This window comes from Ammospiza nelsoni, chromosome 3 (assembly GCF_027579445.1).
Source record: "Ammospiza nelsoni isolate bAmmNel1 chromosome 3, bAmmNel1.pri, whole genome shotgun sequence".
Lineage (NCBI taxonomy): Eukaryota > Metazoa > Chordata > Aves > Passeriformes > Passerellidae > Ammospiza > Ammospiza nelsoni.
In genome coordinates this window covers 716,107-737,691 of record NC_080635.1, presented here as the reverse complement: position 1 = coordinate 737,691, position 21,585 = coordinate 716,107, and the positions used below count along the sequence as shown (strand labels likewise).

The 21,585-nt window shown below is 44.2% G+C and overlaps 1 protein-coding gene across 2 annotated transcripts in view; it reads left to right on the top strand.

Annotated features, from left to right (window-relative positions):
- The window catches only part of SNAP25 (synaptosome associated protein 25), a 62,978-nt gene that overhangs the window by 19,836 nt on the left and 21,557 nt on the right, over positions 1-21,585 (top strand). For both annotated transcript variants that reach the window (XM_059467644.1, XM_059467643.1), the window contains exons 2-3: positions 14,337-14,471; positions 15,104-15,145. In XM_059467644.1, coding sequence (XP_059323627.1) covers positions 14,400-14,471; positions 15,104-15,145 — 114 coding nt within the window. In that variant the 5' untranslated portion in view covers positions 14,337-14,399. The remainder of the gene's footprint in view (positions 1-14,336; positions 14,472-15,103; positions 15,146-21,585) is intronic.

Here is a 21,585-nt window from a genome sequence, read left to right as displayed (position 1 = left end):
GGAAGGAAGGCATCATCTCCCTCCCTTTATTCACTTATTGAAAAATATTTTCAGCATGGTGAAAGCAGTTCAGTCTGAAATATCTGAAATGGGCAATGTTGCTTACAGAAAACCATTTCTGTTTTAGACACAGAATTGTTCCCACATTATTGTTAGGTCAAGAATGAAGAACCATGGGTTTTTCAGGAATTTAAATTACATAAAATACACAAGTAAACAATGATTGCTTTAGATTTAAATTGGATTACATTCAAATGAAGTTCATGCCCTATCCTGCTGTCTTTACTTACAGGAGTAGTATTTATAAATATATAGTACAGCACGTCAATATTCTTGATTGGAACTTATTTTACTTACAAATGACTTAATTAGCAAGTATTGTTCTTGTCTTCAAAATGTTTCCATTTCTAAAAACCCTCATACATTTGCAGGAGGGGTAGAAGTGATGGGAAAGCTTTCCAAAACTAAAATCAGCTGAAAAAATTAAGGGATTTTGGCTGATACTGAAAGACCAGAGCTCTTCTACCCAAACCTGAAAAGATGGCTCTCTACTGGTGGGTCTCGGAGGAGAGACACATTTACTGAACAGCTGCAGCAAAGCCCTTGGGTGCAGCATGCACCTGAGACACCTCCCCTTGAACGCTGGCTGCTTGGCCACTTAGGAATGTAGAAACACCTTGTGGGCCAGAGCATTTTCTGGTGCCTGAACTCACAAGCTCCACAGCATCCCAGCCCTAACTCCCAGTGGGACACCTCCAGAAGGCACCTAGGGCTGCTGAACACACCTTTGGGGAAGATGTCCCTCCTGCTCAGACATTTCCACTGTGCACGGGCTGTGCAGGGCCAGCTGTGCTCAGGGTGCGGGGCCAGCTCGGTGCCACCACGGGCTGTGCAGGGCCAGCTGTGCTCAGGGTGCGGGGCCAGCTCGGTGCCACCACGGGCTGTGCAGGGCCAGCTGTGCTCAGGGTGCGGGGCCAGCTCGGTGCCACCACGGGCTGTGCGGGGCCAGCTGTGCTCAGGGTGCGGGGCCAGCTCGGTGCCACCACGGGCTGTGCAGGGCCAGCTGTGCTCAGGGTGCGGGGCCAGCTCGGTGCCACCACGGGCTGTGCGGGGCCAGCTGTGCTCAGGGTGCGGGGCCAGCTCGGTGCCACCACGGGCTGTGCAGGGCCAGCTGTGCTCAGGGTGCGGGGCCAGCTCGGTGCCACCACGGGCTGTGCGGGGCCAGCTGTGCTCAGGGTGCGGGGCCAGCTCGGTGCCGCCACACGCTGTGCCCCGTGTCCTTGCCTCACTCCTGCCCTTGTCACAGCTCTGTGAGCCGTGGTGCCTCTTTCCCAGCCCGGGTGAGCTGTCCCCTCGATGCTCTGGGGGCAGCACTGCTGAAGGCTCTCGGGCCAAGCTGGGCTCTCCTACAGAGGGCTGGCAAAGCAGTGACACCCAGAAACTCTGGATTGATGCTCACGTGAATGAATGCAGATGCACTTAAATAAATGAGAGTCTTATGAAGGTGGGGAGATTGGAAGGCAAATCCTGTTTTTCTGATGCAAACTAAGCACTGTTTAAATATTTAGAAAAATCAGATTGACTGTCACTATTCATCCACTGCAAGTAATCATTTATTCCTTCATTTTGGCACAGCTTTGTATAAAGTCTCTGGTCTTAAAGACCCAGAGTCACCTCATGTGGGTCCCAGCAAAGGCAGAAAAAGGTTTAGTGATTTAAATCCAAATAAAATTGGAGCTTTCATTGCCAGGTAGTGAGGCAAAATCCCTCTGCCCTCAGCTGTGCACACACTCTGCTTGAAATCTGGGGCTGTAGGATATTGACAGCAGAAGTGTGGGAATATCCAGGCATAGTTCTGGGAAAATCCTCTATGTGCTGAATTCTGTGACTTGTTTGTGACCAGACTGTCGTTGCTGTCAAATGTCAGCTATTATTTTTTTTTTTGCTGAGTTTATTCTTGCTGGTTTTGTTGTTAGTATGTGAATTGCTCTTGTCCCAGCTCACTGCTGTGGTTCATCATCCAGCAGCTGAGTGAGGGGGCTGGTTTTGTGCTAGACCCAAAAAAACCTCTCAGCCATGTTATGTGCGGACCTTCACATTTGATCCTCCATCTCTGCAGCTCCAGTGTGCATTATGTCTTAGAGGGATATAAGGCAGCCTGGTTTTCTGCTCTGTTTCAGGGTATTTTGTATTCGGTTTTCCTCATGTCTACAGCACTGAATGCACCCTCTTGCCACCAGCAGTAGTTGTACCTTTGAAGCTCAGGAATCTGGGCACTGAATATTAAGGAATTCAGCAGAAGCCCCTATGTACCTCTATGGTGCAAACAGCTGCTTCCCAGGAGCCGGACTGCTGAGGCCAAGAAACAGTTAATTGTTGTTTATTTTATTTTCATGATCAAATTTAATCTCCTGTTTTACTGTTCAGCAGAGCTCTATAAATCTCATGTGACCCCACAGGACTTACCCAGCTCCTGAATTTCCCAAATCTTTCCCCTGCAGATAGTGTCTCAGCCTGTTTCAACATATCCATCCCCCTTAGTGAGAACAAGAACTGCAGCAAGGACAAGGGAGGCTCTTTCAAAATGTTTTCAATTCCTTCCTTTCAGGGCCAGCATCTGTGGGTTGATGAGGGTTAATGATGCAAGTGCAGGACCGGGGAAAGGACAACATTCCCTTAAGGAACCGGAAAACTTTCTACTCCCAAACACAAACTGAAAGGAAAAGGCTAGCAGCCAAACCGGACCATCTTGCATGCCCTTGCAGGCCTTAATTCCTTCACAAACATGTGCAAACTCAATAAAAAGAACTGGCTAAATAAAAATCCCCACGCAGAGAGAAAGATTTTGATCCTCTGTTAAAACAGTTTGAGCGGAAAGGATTTTGCAGCCTCTCCGTTAATCTGCTGATCACGTGGCTGAAAGCGATGCCCTTGAGGCACTATCAAGCCTGTTGTTGAATTGATTGGTCAATAAAAAAAGAAAGGAGAAAGAAAAAAAAAGAGTAGAAGTTGTGCTCTTGTATTAGTACAGCTAAATCCTTGCCTGCAAGTCTGGGTAATCTTCCATGAGGAGTGCGCTGGGGTTTTTCTCATCATCCTGTGAAGGCTGAAATGGACTTCTGAAAAAAGAGAGGTTTCTAATCGGCCTTCTTCGAATTTGTATTGCTGATTCCTGGAAAATGACTAGCAGCCAGGAATTAGTTGTAGGTGTGAATCAGAAAGCAGCAGTGGCCTTTGAAAACAGGTGAATAAGTTTTGCATACCTGTGGGCTTGCATACCTTGTACAACTCTAAGTGCATTGTAAGCATCCACTGTATCCACCTTACCGGGTTGTTCCCAATTTATTGGTTTTGATACAAGTATCCACCAGTAGAGAATGGTGGATATGACCCAAGGACTTTCCCATTTAATCTTCCAGTTGGGCCCAGTGAAGGAAGGAGCCAGATCTTCTCCCTTCTCTGAACAGCATTTGCAGCACTGCAGAATTTTGGGAATGGGTCTGAACTGGTCAAGGATCCAGCTTCCCTTCAGGGAGATGAGCTGTTTAATAGCAGCAGGAATTTTTGTTATCGTGACTCTGTAAAAGAGCCTTGAAATAATAAAATTTAAACTTGTAAAAGGTTTAGTGGTTTAAAATTGGGTATCCAACCCTTTTTGTTACATAAACTGCCTTTACAAAAAGATACTCTGCTGTGTCCTTAAATTGTGCCTGCTGCATTTTATGTACTCACACGTCTATCTGTGTGCCACCTGTGTACAAACAGAGAAGGAGGGTAGTTACAAACTAAATAGGGTCCTTTCTTTTTATAACATGGCTGTAGCTATTTCTTTTTTTGAAAGGAAGTAAGCTTTTCAAAATTCATGAACTCTCCTTCAGCTTTAAATCCTGCATCCATAGTTTAAGTCCCTAGCAGAGACCATGACACAAAGTAGAGGAGAGAGGAGCCAGGGGTAGGAAGTGGCAGAAAGTGAGCCCTGAGCCAAGACCATGGCAAAGCACGAGACATCCTTGGGGGATACTCAGGGCACCCTCAGGAAGGTCAGCCTTTTGCTTTTTGTTTTGCTTGTTCATTTTTAAAGCTCCTTTGCCCCAGAGAAAACCCACTGGCTATACTGGGGAGGTGAAGGAGACACATTTGGAGAGCAGTTCCGTGAGGTGATGGGCTTTGACTCAGGCCTGCAACCTCTTGTGCCTTTGCTATTTTCTGATGGTGCTGCATCTTGACGTGGCAGTGCCCTCACCACAGATGGCTGCATGCACAAGCAAAACAGCCCAGGCTGGGAAGTTCCCTTCCTTCTTGCTACCTGCTTCAGATGCAGTATGATAGAACAAGCAGAAGGCTGGGTAGACAGAACATGAATAATCAGTGGTAACCAAGAATCTCAAAGACAATGAGATAATTTCTTAAATATCTCTTTTTGCTGTCCCTCATAGCTGAAAAAAAAAATCATCCTTCTGTTAAAAATCTAATTCTATGAATAACATCATCAGCCCAGTTTCATAATGCTTGTATTTTGTCAGCTGCTGATTTGACTCTGACGATTTAGTTAAAGAAGATTTCTGCTAAAAATATATCAGCCCACTGCTTGAAATGCTTTTACCACCAGGCAGAAATGGAAGGATGAGTATTATAAACATAATGAATAGCTTTGTTTACCACAAATACATGTCAAGAGGGGAAATGTCTATTTACATTCCTGATGCCCTCACGATCACAGTGTATTTTGCTCACCTATTAAAATGTTTATATTTAGCAAGAGCTACATTAATTGAATTTTTTTCATTTCTGTTGAAGGCTCTTACTGGTGTTACACAGCTCAGGGGCAGGGGTAGGTGTGAGTCCTGGGCTGCAGAGAAATCTTGCAAACTGCAAACCATGCAGAAAGAAGTGAAATGCCAGCTGAGTGTGCTGACAGCCCGTAACAAACAAACCATCGGGGGAACACCTTATTCCTGTCTATCACTTTGAAATCAAAGCTGACGAGGTTAACTGTGTCACTGCCGATCTTTTCCACATTTTCCCCTTCTGTGACAATCAGCAGCCATTCCACACTAAGCCTGTAAATGTGCTACTTAAACTCACAGCTTGTTTCATCCAGTCCTAGGAGTATCAGGACTAGCGAAGATGGGATAGCACCAATTTTTAACAAACAAATGAAGAACTTCACATCTGTTTTAGCTGTGAGGTTATTCATTATTATGTTCAATTTAACTTTTAAAAAAATCTCTTTCAAATTAAATAAAGTTACCACAAAATTTTCTCCTGACTTGCAGACTTACAAAGACTGTGGCAGAAATTAGCTCTGTTTGTGACAGGCCAACGCAAGTGTGCTCCCTTTTCTTACTGTAATACTCGTGGGTTTCCTTTCTATCATCCATTTAGCCTAAAAATACCATTTTGCAGTTTATGGGTTTCTTTTTCATCATCCATTTAGCCTAAAAAATATTCTTTCTCCAGTTTGTGAGTTTCCTTTCTATCATCCATTTAGCCTAAAAAAATCCTTCTTCAATTTGTGGGTTTCCTTTTCATCATGCATGTAGCCTAAAAATGTCTTTCTTCAGTTGTCAGGCTGCCTTCTTGGATCATGATGAGAAATTTGAGGATGAGCTCTGCTGGTTTGCATTAGCTGCCATTGATTTGATCTGTGTGTAATACAAGAGCGTGGAACTCTTCTGACATTTTGCGCTGACTTTGCAAAGGCAGAGAGATGTAGGAAAGGTTGAGGCAATGTGGAGCAAGGTCTTGTGAACAACTGCTACTTAATGCTCTCTTGCAGAAGCTCAGCTCCCTTTCTCTGTTGCCACTGGGGCTGCTCCTGTTGGTTTGGAGGCACAGAAGGAGGCTCTTCACCCACAGCTCATTATGGTCTGGAATGCTGAGGGTGATGGTTAACATAAGCCAGGAGATCTGGAAGAGGTTTGGATGTGTATATGGAGTGGAGGCTGGACCAGGAGCTCTGGCACTCTTGAGAAGACTGTGGAGAGGGAGCAGTTTCTTTCTACAAACCTAGGAGCAGCAAATGCAGCAGGCCTCATGGAGCCTGGTGGGAATGCCCCAGGAAAATAGCAGCTTTCTTATCCCTTGCTGTGCCTTGAATCCCTCAATAAATATTTTGCAATACTTCCATTTTATATTTCTATTCCATCTCAGAGAAGCAGAAGGGAGCAAGTTAGAGCCCCAGAAAAATATGGCAGAAAAGTATTTATGATGGCAAGCACTTATGTTTGGTGTTTGCACACTCACAGCTGCCCCCCCCACACTGCTGGCCTCTCCCAAAACCACTGTCACTGGCTCATAGTTCCACCTGCAATTCTGACCCCACTAATGGCAGTGGTGACACTTCCCCCAACTTGAAACGGGGCGTGACTTTCACCACTAACTTCTAAAATTGGCCATTAATCAGATTTAGTGGCTTAGGAGCAGTATAAAGAAAGCCAGGTTGGAATCAAATGGAAGAGAGGCTGACTGCTCATTGTTGCTGCAGTGATGGCCAGTGAATATTCTGAAGACCTGAATGGATTTAGGGTTTGAATTCTACTGGAAATCCTGACACAGTCAGAAATTTCATCCTCCAGATAGGCAGCTGCCCTTAGTTTTTTCTCCAAGATTCTGGCCTCAGAATGCAAACAGCTTTTCACAAGTCAAGATGTTTTCTTTAATCCTCTCTTCTAATACCTGGATTTCTTGTTCTGGGCCATCAAGATCCAGCTATGCCAATGGCAAGTGAGGTTGTAGGATATTTTGGAGCAGGCATCTCCTGAAAAGACAGGGAAGCACTAAGCCCTTTCAGCAAAGCCCATACCTTCATTAAAAATACCCTGTGAAATGCCAGCCACCCTTTCCCAGAGAAGACTAATTCAAATGGAACTGGCAAAACCAAGAGCTGGTAGGATGACAAACAGTCTGCCTTACCAGGTAAGGACTAACAGATCTTATCTTTCACATCATAAGAAATTCTGGGAAATGTTACAAGTCCTGTTTCTGTACCTCAGAGAGAGAGAAGGAGAGACCAGGGAAGAAGAGAAAATATGTAAATCACAGGACAACATCAACACAGGAACAAGCTGCTGTTTCCTAGCTGGGAATCAATTTGTGCTAGAAGTAAAATGTTTTCCATGTACTGGAGAAGTGAGGATGTGGACTTAGAATTAGTGGGAACACAATAAGCTTAGTGATTCATAGGACATAGCTTGTTAAATTATAAATGACGCTACATGAGACAGGGAGCTGCAATAACAGGGAATTTGATTCACAGCAGCCTGTTCTGTTCAGGTCTCTGCTCAGGTGCTGCCAGTAGATGTGGTGCCCACTCCCCCTAAGAAGGTTTCTTTCTTCACCCTGCCCCTCTCTGCCTGGTTGCTCTGCCAGATGAACAGAAGAACCATTTTTGCCTTGGATGTTTTGCTGTTTCTGTGGGAAAGTAAAAAAAAAAAAAAAAAAAGAAAGGAAAAATGTGTGGGTATATAGGTGCAAAAATGACTGCAAGGAGATAACACATCGAGAGTTTGTTTTCTTTTAGCAGTGAAATAAAATGGATAGAAAGTCAAGTTTCTATTGCTCGGAGGTGACATTGTTACAAAATGGCTGTCTCTCGCACGGTGTTGTTTTTGTGCTTGGGAGCTGGTGGAGCAGCAGGTGGGTGTTGGAGGAGCCTGGTGGAGCAGCCGTGTTGTCTGCCAGCTGACAGGACAGCACCCACCTGCCTCGGACAGGGGGGGCTGGCAGGGGTGCCACTGTGGCTGCACAATCACCAACATTTATCCCAAAGTCCCAGGTGCCCTGGAGCCCAGGCAAGGCGCTGGTCCATGCCCTGGAACACCTGCAATTCAAGTAGGACAAAACAAGGGCAAGATAGGAAGGAAGAGAAGGGTTTTATCTGTGTTGTGGAGATGGGAGGCAGATTCAGTTGTTAGATTTGGAGAAACAGTCCCATCAGAGGGTATTCAGGACACCTGCACGGTGCTGATGGATGGAGCCAGCAGCAGGAAACCCAACACCTGCAGCACCTCACACAGCTCCAGGGATCTGCCTGCAGGCAAGGCAAGCAAGCCCTGAGAGTAAAATGATTGCCGAAGGTGATGCAGGAAGACAGGAACAAACTAGGAATTACCTGTCTCTCCTGAATTCATATTTGCAACATCTCAGTGCCTGTCTTGTCCTAAGTCACTGTCTGACAAGCCCTCATTGGTAGGCATTACTCTTTGCTGAATATCAAGCAAGAATTTGGAGTGAAATTGGTTATTATCCCTATACTCTGTCAGCCTGGGCTGTGGAAGTGGGGCCAAAGGCTTGAAGCAAAATGCTGTGAGACTGCAGCAGGAGAAAGATGAGGTGTCTGTGCCTTGGGTAAAGGCTGACAGACCCTACAGAAACAGTGCTCCAGCTTTTTGGTTTAATCTCTACCACAAATGTTTAAAAGTTGTTTCTTTGGAAATGAGAACCTTGCTGAAAATCTTGTGAACAAATTGGACCCATGCAATAGGTGCTGGAGAATTGAACAACAGACTTCCTACAAGACTTTCTTTCAAATCTATTTAGAAATTAAATCTAAATTAAAATTTTGACTAATTTTTCATTCTTACATTTTATGCCACAGTGTCAAATGTTTAAATAGGATTTTTCATTACAAAATTATCTCATTTCCTCTCCAAGTGCTTTCAGATCAGTTAAAATAAAGTAAGAGCAAAAGCAGGGCATGTTTAGTTACAGACAGTATTAATTTTGGTAAGCTCTGTGTCAAAGAAGATGGAGATGACAGAAGTCAGAGAAGCTGGAGCTTGTGAGGGCTGTTGTTGAGAGCCCACAACCTATAAAAACTCCATTCCCAACTCCCCTCAATTTCTCACCAGCTGTTGCCTATCACACTGGCTGTGGGCAGCACACACGTGGCTTTCCTGGCTTTCTGTGGGGATCTGCCTTCCAACACTCCATCCTCAGCACAGCTTCAGGGGGAGCTGCTGGTGTCAGTAACACACACAGGGAATGGTTCCTAAGCATGCTTTTGCAGCAGGTTCACACTTTTCATGTCCTTTCATTCCCTGCTGGTGTTATCAGGCTGTTCCTGGGCGTTGGGGTTAATGCCAGAGCATTTCCTATAAGCCAGCTGCCAGAAGCCCCTTAGGGAAGACCTGTGAAGGTGGTGGACGACATGGCCAATGCGCTGGCCAGGGGAGCTGTAGAGAGCTCCCTGGGCAGTGCCAGCTGTCGAGGAGATCCAGCAGGGTAAAGGATGTGTCCTGTGACAGGAGGATCCTAAGTATCCCCAGAGCTGTCTTGTGCCTGACACCATAGAGGCTGAACACCCTTTGGATGGCACTTGGGAAGCCAAATGAGGGGAAACTTTGGGGAGCAAGGACGACCCCCTTCATCTCCCCCTTTGACAGTGTTTCTTCTTCTTCTTCTACCAACAGCCAGACAGTAGCAGCAACCCAAATTCCACCCTTAAATGCCCCAACATCCATCCTGAGATACTTGCTTCAAAGTCTCTCCTCGGGTTTTCTGTGGTTCTATAAACACCACAACACTGTGGTAATGCTTTCAGTCCTACAAGAAAGAGGCACAAGGAGTGGGATTGCCCAATTCTGACTTTTTTAGTAAAATACGCCAATGCAGTCATCTTCTGGCTACAAATATCTATGGGAAGAGTAGATGTGTCCTTTAATAACAGAGAGAGTGCTTAAAACAGAACATTTTATTGCTGTGTTGCCTTCACTCCAGTAAATGACAGCATTTTCATTTTCCTGTATTTATTGCATTGAAGTGTTTATATCACTGTGAAGCAAATATTTGCTTTCAAAGGTCAGTCGCTGTATCTCTCTTCCTCTGGGGACAGACATAGGTCTCTCTGAGCCTTCAGTATTACTCCATACTGATTATATAACGTTCTTGCTGAGGGATCCTTTACTGCATCTTGGCACTACTGAGATAGCAGATGCAGAATTCAAAGCATAATAGGCAGTGCCCTTCCATTAGGCAGTCTGTATTTCTCTCCAACATTGTCTGTGGTGCTTCTGTATGAGCCCTGGCATAAGGGACGAGACTGTCTGCAGGGAGCTGGATGTAAATGACCCGAGTGCCTGCAGTTGCTTGCATTGTGTAGGAGACACAGAGCGCAGCCTGGAACATGCTGTACGCCGTATTTTGTACCAGGCTTTGGGCTTTTTTCTCCTTTTCAAAGAGCACCGGGGATGTTTGTGTATGAACCCAGAGGATTTCCTTTTCCGAAATGGAAAAACCAAGGTCCACGTTAAATTTTGAGGCTGAATTTGTATAAGCATTACCAAAAATACAAACACAAATTGAGTGAATGTAGGGTCTGTAACTTCTGTAGCAACCTTTTTTTTTATAATCAAATTTTTAGATTGAAAGAGCTTAACATATTACATCCTTACTTTGGTTTTCTGATTTGTCATCTCTGCAGGGACCGTCGTTAAAATAAAATGTAGTTTAAGTTAAAAGTACTGAGTACACTTTAGGGAGTTTATTCCAGTTATATTAGAGATTCCTAAGATAATTGTAGGATTTTGACACTTGGTTCAAGTTAACTTCAATGAGAACAGAATGGAAAATATCAACTAGTAACAAAAATAAATTCTGCAAGGAATTTATTACCCTAAGTCCTTGATATTATCTTAGGCCTGTTTCTGTTCTACTTAAAGAAGTGCAGGTTTGAGTGGGCCTGAGCCGGAACTTCTGCTTTTGAAAGTCTGTCTAGTATCAGTAAGAGCAAATTCATCATGGCTTAACTTTCCTTGACCATTCCTGCAATTGTTAATTTTCAATGTTTTAAAACATCAGGAGTTTTAAATAACAGCTTTTTATAGGTGTGCCTAAGAAACACTATAGAGGGAGAGCTGTTACTTTGTACTTCAGAGCAATAATTCCCTTTAAAACATAATTCTTCTGTCACCAGGATTTTTATTGATAACAGGGTCTGTTGTTGGAAATTCATGACACTGGAATGGCATTTCAGCCTAAACAGGAGTTTTCAAGGAAACTCCTATCTCTAATTTGTCCTATTCCACATTATAAATTGCAAAATCTGAAAAAAAAATTAAACTCATTCCCTGCCATCTACAAAATATATGTAGTTTATCACACTGTGTGCAAATCAGTAACCTTATTGATTCTTGGGCACGGTTTTCTATTAAATAAAGTTGAATCAGCACAGCTGCGGGGCACTTCTGTTTATGACTAAAACTTGATGTAAAATGACTTGTCTGGAAGAATGCTTTTTGCTATTTCTCAATCCATGCTAAGTGCTTTACAAGTACCAAACAATCTCAATAAACCTGTCAAGTTCGATCACTCGCTGCGCAACATCTCTCTGCTTACAAGCTCTGACACTTTTTTTAGCTTGATGCAAAATAAGACACGTCTGTCACTAAGATGCCAACTGATGGCTCTAACAAACCAAGAAGGGTACCTAAAACAACCCCACAAGAGCATGGAGTGACAGGACAAGGGACAGTGGCTTCAAACTGACAGGTAGTAGGTTTAGATTAAACGTTAGGAAGAAATTCTTGACTCTGAGGATGGTGAGTCACTGGAACAGGTTGCCCAAAGAAGTTGTGGATGCCCCATCCCTGGAAGTGTTCAAGGTCTGGTTGGATGGAGCTCTGAGCAACCTGGTCTAGTGAAAGGTGTCCCTGTCCATGGCAGGGGGCTGGTATGAAATGATCTTTAAGGACTTTTCCAACCCAAGCCATTCTGTGCTTCTGTAAAAGTCTCTCCACATTTGTTTCCTTTTATTTTTGCACCACCCAGTACCATCACTGGCTCATGATCAAAAACAAGAAAAAAAAATGTAAGGAAAACATCAAAAGTCAGGCTGGAATCTACCTGAGAATGGAATTTGCTGTGATTTTTTTTTATCTGCAGAGACTGACCAACAGTCAATAAATAAATTGCTGTTGTCAGTAGAAGCCCTCATGTCACCTCCACTCACTTACAGGTCTGTAATTATTCAGCTCACACTGGATATGCTTAGAAAATGAACCAAATTCCCTGCTAGCATCCCACCCTCTCACTGATGCATCACCTCCCACTTTACAGCTAGTGAGATGATACCAACAGACACAGAGCAGAACCACTTTCCTGCCCATCAACATCTATACGTATTTACCAGTTAGATCAGTCCCAAAGCCCTAAACAAATTGTCCTGATTTAGGCTCAAGCTCAGTGCTACTCCTCTGCCAGCACAAGTGTAGCCAGGGGTCCAGGCAGAGGAGAATATTTTAACCGGATGCTCAAAAACTAGGTCCACAGACTCAGTCTTGGTATTCTGGTAGAGAGGCTATGCCAGAAATATTTCTGCTCTGGGTTACGCCTCAATCTGGGGAAAAACTACAATTTGTGAAGCAGTGACCAGTGCTAGAGCCAGCCAAGTGGGACAGGAGTTTAGAGCATGGTTCTTTACCAAAATAACTTCTTTTTATCCTGGCTGATCATGCTCCATTTGCTGGCCAGGAGCAGTGTTTCACTGGAGCTGAGTGCTGTGAAGGGCACCACCAGCACAGCAGTGGAGTGGGAAGTTTGGGGTGGCCTTGAGAGTATCCCCACACCTTCACATGCCCTTCAGAAGAGACCAGTTCCCGGTTTATCTTTTCCTCCTAAATATCCAAGTGCACCATGCTTTTGTAAAGCTCATTTCCTGCTCTTTGTGAGCATCCTTGAAGTGTCCGATACCAGCCTGAGTATTAGCCATGAAATTAAGCTCTGCATTTGCACAGCTGGGCTTGCAGATGAGTTGCCTAAGCTTGGTCCTTCCCACTGCTGTGACCATGCAGCTGGCAGGACCAGGTGGCCTCCTTCTCCAGCAGACATTTAGGCTCCTACACATGGTGTGACCCATCACAAAATGCCAGCCTCCCTCTGACAAGGATGTGGCGATGTGCGCAGTGATGAAAGTAGAATATCGTGCCAATAGCTGCAGGGCTGACTCCTCAAGATGGATTTCTTCCTGCTATAGCTTCAAAGAGGAAAAGCAACCATGAGTGAGGGCACAGCTAATGTGAAGGCATGAAGGTCACATATTCCCTCTCAGATAAGAAAAACAGCAGATCTGTTGCTGAAGCTGCAGAGGAAATGCAAGGAGCTGTTTGCTTTCCTTACACCTTTCTAAGCAAACAGGGTGTGATCCAGGAAATATCCCTGCCACTCAGCTATACCTGCTCATGCTCCTGTTGTCCTTATGGAGAGCACCACCAAAGAGAGGGATGGTTTAATCTCCAATATGTAGCAACTTCTATTTTAACAGAGTTGTTATTGCTAAAATTTTAGAGCCAAGCTCTGCCCTGACTTATCTTGTTTAATAAAGGCTGCACTTATCGCAAAGACAGGACAGAAAACAGCCCCCGGGATCCTGCCTTCTTTAGAGCAGCTTTGCTGAAAGGGGCTGCTTTTGTCCTCTTTCTGTAATTGAGCATGATGGCATCTGCTTTATGGCTCTTTACTTGCAGTCTCCCACAACTTCCCCACCTCCTCTGCACCTGCAATTAGGTTTTCCTGCAATGAACAAATCTAACATTCAGTGAGCAGTAATTTGCAATGTGCCATGCTTGAATCAAGCAAAGAAATAAGCCAGTGTTGTTGTTATAAAGACCTGACAGATGGTAGGAGGGCCGGCCTTTCTTAATCAAGTCATGCTCACTAATCAGAGCTAGCTTGAATTTGTAACAAAAAAGAAACCCTACTAAATTGAGGATTAATGGGCTGCATCCCGACCTCTGGTTAGGACCAGCTCAGGGGTGTCCTTCTGTATCAAGAGGGATAACGAATATCAGAATCTGACCCACTTTGTGGAGAAGTTGAAAATACCAGTTAGGTCCTACTGTCACTTCCCCCAAAATGAAGGGTTCTCCCATGTAGACGTCTCCCAGTCTAGCTTTAAATATTATTTCATAGTCTGAGCTATAGCATGGTGGATAAGTCATTAGCCAATGAAAATAACGCAAAGTTTCATAGTCTTTAATTTAATTACAAATGTGTTAGCTGAGCATCCAGCCCTCCAAGCAATGCAGCTGAAACATAGGGCATGAGGGGCAGAGGCTTGACCTTGACCTTCTTCACATTAAGCCTTTCAATTCTAAAGAAGAATGAATGGGTTTCAAGATTGTTTCTGGCAGAAGATAGCATCTCCTGAGTGTCCAGCTTCTGTATGAATTGCATTTGAAAGGCTAAGAAAAAAGGAAGGATTTGCTCTCTACATAGGAATTACTATCCCGAATGAGACTTTGGGCGAGGACAGAGATGTAATAAAAGTGCTTTTGTGGGACTGATGTTTAAGCATGGCTCCTAACTGCACTGTTTCTCTTCCTTTCACTGTCTTCCAGGCTCACAAAGCAGCTGAGTGCAAATCCTGATCCGCAGCGTCCCCAAACACCCCCACAGCTAAAATGGCGGAAGACGCGGATATGCGCAATGAGTTGGAAGAGATGCAGCGGCGTGCCGACCAGCTCGCTGATGAAGTGAGACCAGTAGCTAAACTGGGAACTTGGGGCTGGGCTTGGTGTGAAACACACAGCCAGAAATAGGAGCTCATCCCACAAAGGATTTCTAGAGCTCTTTTCCATCAGCTTTGCACTGAAAGCGGAATTGGAAATGAAATGAGCTGGGGTAAAATTTAATGTTGTGCTCAGTTCCCCAGATTAGGGAATTTATTGATCATGAGTTTGGTTTAGGTATTAGATTGTGCATCAATTTGACTGTCCTCAGAGCAAAAGGCAGCAATTTAATATTTTCTGAGGATTCCTTCGATTTGTCAAACCTATTAAATGATAGAAGTCACCAATTAGGTTTCTGAAGAGTCATAGCTGAAAACCACAGATGCTATTTTTAAAGTGGAACACCTGTGGTTCCGAGCAGCACCGCCACAGCGTGTGAGCAAGGGGAGACAAGGGGAGACTGCAGCTGCCTCGAGGTGTGCTGCATTAGCCATCCACAGAGCTGGAGATGGAGAGATCACCAGTGCCCAGCTGATGCCCTGATTTGGAGAGGAGGGAAAGAGTGCAGGGAAAACATCCTGTCAGCATGAGCCTGCACATTAGCGCTGGAAAGTGTAACTTGCCAAATCTCAGTGTTTTTTCCTATTTTTTTTCAGTCCCTTGAGAGCACCCGCCGAATGCTGCAGCTTGTTGAAGAGGTAAGGACTTGCATTTCATTTCACTTCCGTTGTGAGCAGGAGTGATGGAGAGCCTGACTCTGGAAGTGGCTTTGTTTAAATTCACATTGCTAGGGCCTGGCCATGGCTTTACGTGCCACTGTGCCTGCTCATCCCTACCCCTCACTAGGGCTGTGCAAGACATCGTTCCCTGGTTTCCAAGGCACTGATTTGGTCATACCTGAGGCTGCATTGAGACAGTATTCTGGAAATAAATGAAGGAAACAGCCTCTGAAGGTGACCTGGAGTCAGGGACAAGTGGCTGAGTTTACTGCAGAGCTCTGGGAGCCTTGTGCCAGGACCACTCTCACGTCCTTGGCATAACACTGCAAGAGGGGAAGGTGAGAAGGGTCCTTGATCCATTTTCCCAGTCTGCTTTAAATACTTCCCTCTCCATAAACACTTGCAGCTATTTATAGAACATTGGTCAGCACAGCATTTAAATGCTATTTCTTTGTGTATCTCTGAAATATTTATCAGGATTTCAAGGCTCATGAGATGTCCTAGATTGACCACTTTGGAGTTCTCTGATTTCCCATGGTGCTAAGGAAGGGGATCCTGGCTTGGTTCTCACAGCTACTACCTGCCTGGAGGGAAAAAAACAATTCAATCAGGCCATATTTCACCTTCTCCACAATAAAGGGGTTGAAAAGTTGGGAAAACTCAATTCAGTTTAGTTTAGAGTGTTCAGCTATCAGGTGATGGAAAACTTTGCTGCTGCCTGACAGGACATATTATTTTCAGGCACCATGCAAGCCCTGGTGCTGGAGCTGGTGACATTTTTAATCAGGGTCATCAGCACTGACAGTCCCAGTACTCCTGACAACCAGAGGAGTCTCCAGCAGAGACACGGGAAGAAAATTACATCAGGTCTGGTTCAGGAACAAGAACAACCCCAGCCACAGGCTTTATGGCCTTGAAATCAATCACCACTGTGAAGATCAATGGAGTCCAGTGGAGACAAAATTAAATTTCCACGTACAGACAGACAGATGGGTCACTGAGCCTCGCTTCTCCTCCACAAACACTCTAGATCAGGGCCCCTCGCAGCCAAAACACTCTCTTGTCTCACGAGCAATCTGTCCCTTTTTGCTGCTCAGCTCCCTGGACATGCCATTCCTAACCACCACTGACGTCAGCTCTGTGCTGGATGCAGCTCCTGCTGAAATCTACTCAACAACAAGGAAGAGAGGCTCATATGAGTACCCCCACAGCACAAGGCAGGAGAGCCTGCTGCCCCAAAACGCCTGGGATCTAAATAGACAAGGCAGATGCTGAGTGGGAAGGAGAGGCGCAGGAAAGGGAAGTGATTTGCTCGGGGCCAAGCCATCAGTAAATATCAGCCCTGCCTCTCCTGAGCCGTATCTGTGCGGCCTGTGCGCTGCCTGAGTCTTCCTAACATATTGAACCAGCATATTGTGAATGCCACTGGAATTTCAGTACTAAATCACAGCAAATGGCAAAGTGGGAGGAGAACTGGGACTGCTGAATTTCCCAATGAATTTATAGCACTCTTTGGAAGAGCTCGGCGTCTCTGGACCTGGCGTTTATTCAGATGCCACAATATCTTCCTGTCCAAATAGAGAGGCTGCTAAAACTAGCACTGAGTAGTCAAGGGAGTTCTTCTAAAATGAGCTGAATATTATTTTCACTAATGTGACTACAGGAGACCTTTAAAATTCTTCTGAGGCCTAAACAGCTGGTTGATTATTCCAGTCCCTTTTCCTAGGTACTTTTTAAAAAAATGCAGCATTTAGGGAGCGAGAGATTTTATACCGAAAAGACAAATGGCGAGAGTATTTGAAATTGAACTTGCACTGCTCTGATTCAATAATCCTCCAAAATCCAATTAGACTTCCTCACTTAGCAGAACCTGTCTAGTAGACAGAGATAGAAAATACTAGAAAGAATTCTTTTTACTCTGTTCTCTTGACACAGCAGATCTGTTCTTCTTTTCTTAGGAAAAGGATGCCTCCATGTTTAAGCATTATTACTGTGTACATTTGTATGGATTGATACTGGGGAAATACAGCATAAACAGACTGACTGGACTCCATCCTTGAGCCAGGAGAGTGCTGTCCATCCAAGGCAGCCCCATAGCCATGTAAGACCTAATTGCAGATCATAGCCTGGGGCCATGTCCCCAGAGGACACGCCCTGCTTGCCCGAGAACACAATTCAGAGTTTGGGGACTAAGCCCCAATGCTGTTCTCAGGGAACATGGGCAAGGAAAATCAAGGATGTCATTGTTTCTTGGTTTTATAAGCCGGCTTTGCAAGAAGCTGATTTTTCCAGTCCTGGCACAAGAAGGGAGGCAAGAAGTGTTACAAAAGCAGCCCCAGCTTTGCCTCAAGGCAGCTCCGTATTGGAATGGCAGATTCCAAAACCCAGTTTGCTCCATGGTGCCCATTGTGTCCGGGCAGTGCAGCTAATCTGCGCTGACCAGTGCGCTTTTGAGCCACTCAGTGCTATCAATACCTGTATTTTATGATGATGCTCTGCAATGTTTGGGCCAAAACATAAAATAAAAATGAAGTGAGGCAGAACAAGTGAGACTAAATACAGTTTGTACCTGACCTTCTTTTTATGTTCAAGCTTTTTTTCTCTGAGGCAACATTATGCAATGCAGAATATCACATGCAGGGAGAAAAGCTGGGATTTTGCTCCCATCTCCCAGTGCCACTATCATGGCCTTTAAGGAAAATCAGTTGTGGTAGTATAGGGGAAAAAAGGATGTTTTGTAGCTATGAAGCAGCAAGGAAAAAATAACAAGATCAGTAGTGGTAAAAGCTCAGAAGAAAGCACTTAGGATTGTACAGACAAAAGGGCTGTTTTGTACATTTAAATCCAGACAGGACTGTCTTCTCTCATGTGAGATGAGAGTGAAGTATCGAAGGTGAAATGCTGAGCTATAAATGTTTGATAACTGGTGCTGCCTTATGCAGGATACTGAACACACAGAATGCCAATTTACCAGCTGTGAGGGTACCCTGACATTTATTATCACAGCCAAATGCTTCTTAGTCTGAAAAAAACAGAAGAAAAAGTGCTCTATTAATTTAGAGTTTGGCCCAAACCTTGTCAAAGCTGATTTGAAATTTACCTTTGATATCATTAAACCTATTGGAAGTACTGAACTATTGGAAGCATTCTCCTCAGAAAAGTGTTTTAACCAGTGTAATTGCACATATCTGGCATGAGGGAATGTGATCCACAATTGTGGCCTCTCTTCCTCCAGTGCAGGATTGGCCCCCTTGGTGTGTGCTAGCCAGGGGGATAGCAGATTCACGTGGGCTGGGATGTACCTTACCAGGCAGAGCAGCAGCGTGTGCCTCTTTAATCAGGGAGACATCGGAGCGTTAACAGCGTGACAGGGAACCTGGAGCAGGAGCTGAGCAAATTCATTGCTACGGATGACTAAAAAATGTTTCTTTGACCACATTTTTGTCTTTAGGGTGTTGACAGTTCTCTTTAGTGTCTGTGGGAACTGCTAGCAATGTCAGCCTGTCCTGGTACATAATTGTCTGTATTAGTTTATTCAAAACAAACTCTAATTCTGGATTAAAGCAAAATTCTTCATTGAAGTGGAAGTTTATGTGTTCTTCACATAACTGAGAGTGTATATTTGTCTTTCAGGATACCTCCTGAAATGCAGGGAAAGTGATTTCCAGAGTTTGGATTCTCCATCTGATACAGCATCCCCTTACAGCATTAGGAAAATCTTCACTCAGGCTAAACCAAAATTTGAGTAGCTGCCTTTGGTAGGATAGGACCCAACACACTGTGTTTCTGGAGGGACTGATGAGCCCTTTGAGAAGTCAGTCCAATTGTCTTCTCACTTTTATTTCCATCTTGGGAAATTAGGTTCTGTAGCAGCAATAACAAGAAATGATACAGCAATGCAATTCCCCTCCAATGTGCTGGGCAAATTTTAGTGAACTTTTTGTTGCTGACATGCTTTCAGTGAAACCCTAACAAAAAATCCCAAACAAACAAACAAAAAACACAAAGCAAAAGCAACCAAAAATTTTTTAAAAGCTGTTACAGAAGACTAAGAATAATGTCTATTAAAGCCTCCAAAAGGGTTCCCAGTAATGCTGTTAACCAGGCTTCACTGTAGCACTGACAGACTAAAGTATCTATGAGTTGTATTAAGCCCGAAGATTTAAAATCAAATATATTCTGGTTCTTTGATTAATAGCTCTGCCAGTGACCAAATGGAGAACCTGGGCATGTGCTTCATATAAATGATGCAGAACCCAAACCAGTACTGCTTGTTCATTTGCTTTTATTCAAGCATTAGAGCCTGGCTGAAAGATTGAAGGACATAAACTTTCCTGAAATGTATGGGGTCTGTTTCACCTAATGTGATACATTTTTAAGTCGGAAGTGTTGGCCTCCTGCCCTGAAGGGTCATCTTATGCGCAAAATTATTTTATATATTATATATTTTACCATCTGCAGAATACCTGCATTATGGATAAACAGAGGAACTCCAGGGCTGTCAGTTTAATGCCTCAACATTAGCAATTCTTGCTGTGCCATTTTCTTATAAAGGACAAGAATGTGAGAGTTTGGCTGTGCCATGGCAAAATCCAGCAGTCCAAATTCTCCTCTCAAGTGCAATGAGAAGACAAGGAGAGTCAGAAGTTGTTCTCAAAAGAGATGGGTGCTACAGATTAAAGAGCTGAAAAATGGCGTGTGCTCTATGAACTTTCTAGGGTCCTGTGAAAGATGCATTTCTCATCTCTTTGGCCTGACCTACCCTAAGCATTTCACTTTTCTGAGAACCCTTGTTTTGCTAAAATAATACAGGATTGCCTCTACAAGGACTGGAGGGTCTGAAGAGATTCCTCCACTGCACAGGAGAGAAGAAACACTCTAATCCTGGCCAAGGTGGGAATTGAGCACACGATTTCATAACATGATGGACCCCACTAGTTCTATGAATTCATGGCTTCCCACACAGGCCGTCACTGATAGTGGGGAGCACTTGATGTGTGTGGGAATGCTTCCTGAGCCCTCAGGAGCAGCCAGAGCCAAGCACAGTCACTGGGCCATGGTGATGTGAGTCTGTAACCAAGGACTCAGAGGCAGAGGCTGTGAAACCTGTCCTTCTGGACTGGCACTTGACAGCAGAGCTTTCATCACCTCCTGTCACACACTGTCCCCACAGCCAGCTCAGGTGGCACCTGCTCCACTGAGACTCACGTGCCTGTGTTTGCCCCCTGAACACTCTTGTTGGACACATTTCTTCCCCTAGATTTCTTTAACTGAGGTCTTGTACTTTCCAGAGATGCCTCAGTCTGTTGTCCCTGGGGATCAGACACAGAGTGCTTCTCTCCTGATCAGACATCTGGATGATGAACACATTTTTGGAACAGTTCTGTCTTACAGAGAAGTTTGGGTTTCTGTTATCTAAGATATCAGCCATAATGGAAATACTGAGCTTTTAGAAAAGTCTGGGCCTATTTTAAATGCACAAACATGATTTATTCTTTGATTGATTTTACACATTTAATTCTTTTTGGGGAAAAGCTGTAAATTAATGCTTAATAGAAATTTGGAACAGAAGGAGATTGTCACTTGATGTCTGAATCACATCTCATCCTTTTCAGTCACCACCTCTTTATTAGCTTCAATATGCTTTGGATTAGACCACAGATACAGACAAGTTTATTCATTGCACACCCTTTAATATTTTCACATTTGTGTTAATGCTGTGGCAGGCTGTTTGCAAGAGATACAGTGTTGCCTGATAAAATTAAATGGCGCTGATGATAAGGTAAAGAGCGGAAAATTTCACCTCTTTTGCTCTGTGTAAGGATTTGATGTGAAATATAAACCATAGGATCTAGTTCCTGAGCTCATCTCCCAGCACATGTCTTGTTCAGATCACTGGACATCTTAACTCTATAAAGGTGGTTTGGTTAGATGTTAAATACAGCAGGAAAATAAGGTCAGCGGGTTGAAGAGCAGTAAATATTTCTTAGCCCAACTATGTTTGATTCAGCAAAAATTTTTGGAGCTTAGTATTTGGAAAGGTCCCATGTCAGACTGCACCCTATTTACTGAAACACAAGGTGACTCAGGACCCAAGCAGCCTTCTAGTGTTTGCATGAGTTTCCATGTTTGTTAAAATACATACAAATCTGGGGGGGGGGGGGTAATTCCCTGGTTACCAAGAGTATAAAAAGATCCAATAAAAAATTATTGTACAGGCAGTGCTTAGCAGACACAGGGTGCTTAGTGCCCCACAGAAAACATTAGCTAATTAAAGGTGGTTTCTTTATTCTAAACTGGCAAACCTAAGATAAGCCTCGCACCCTAAGTTTCGAAAGGCTGCAGAAATGAAGGCTGGCTGGGATTCAAGTAAATACAGTGAACTTGAAGGGAGAGAGAGCAGCAGTGGGCTCCTGGTA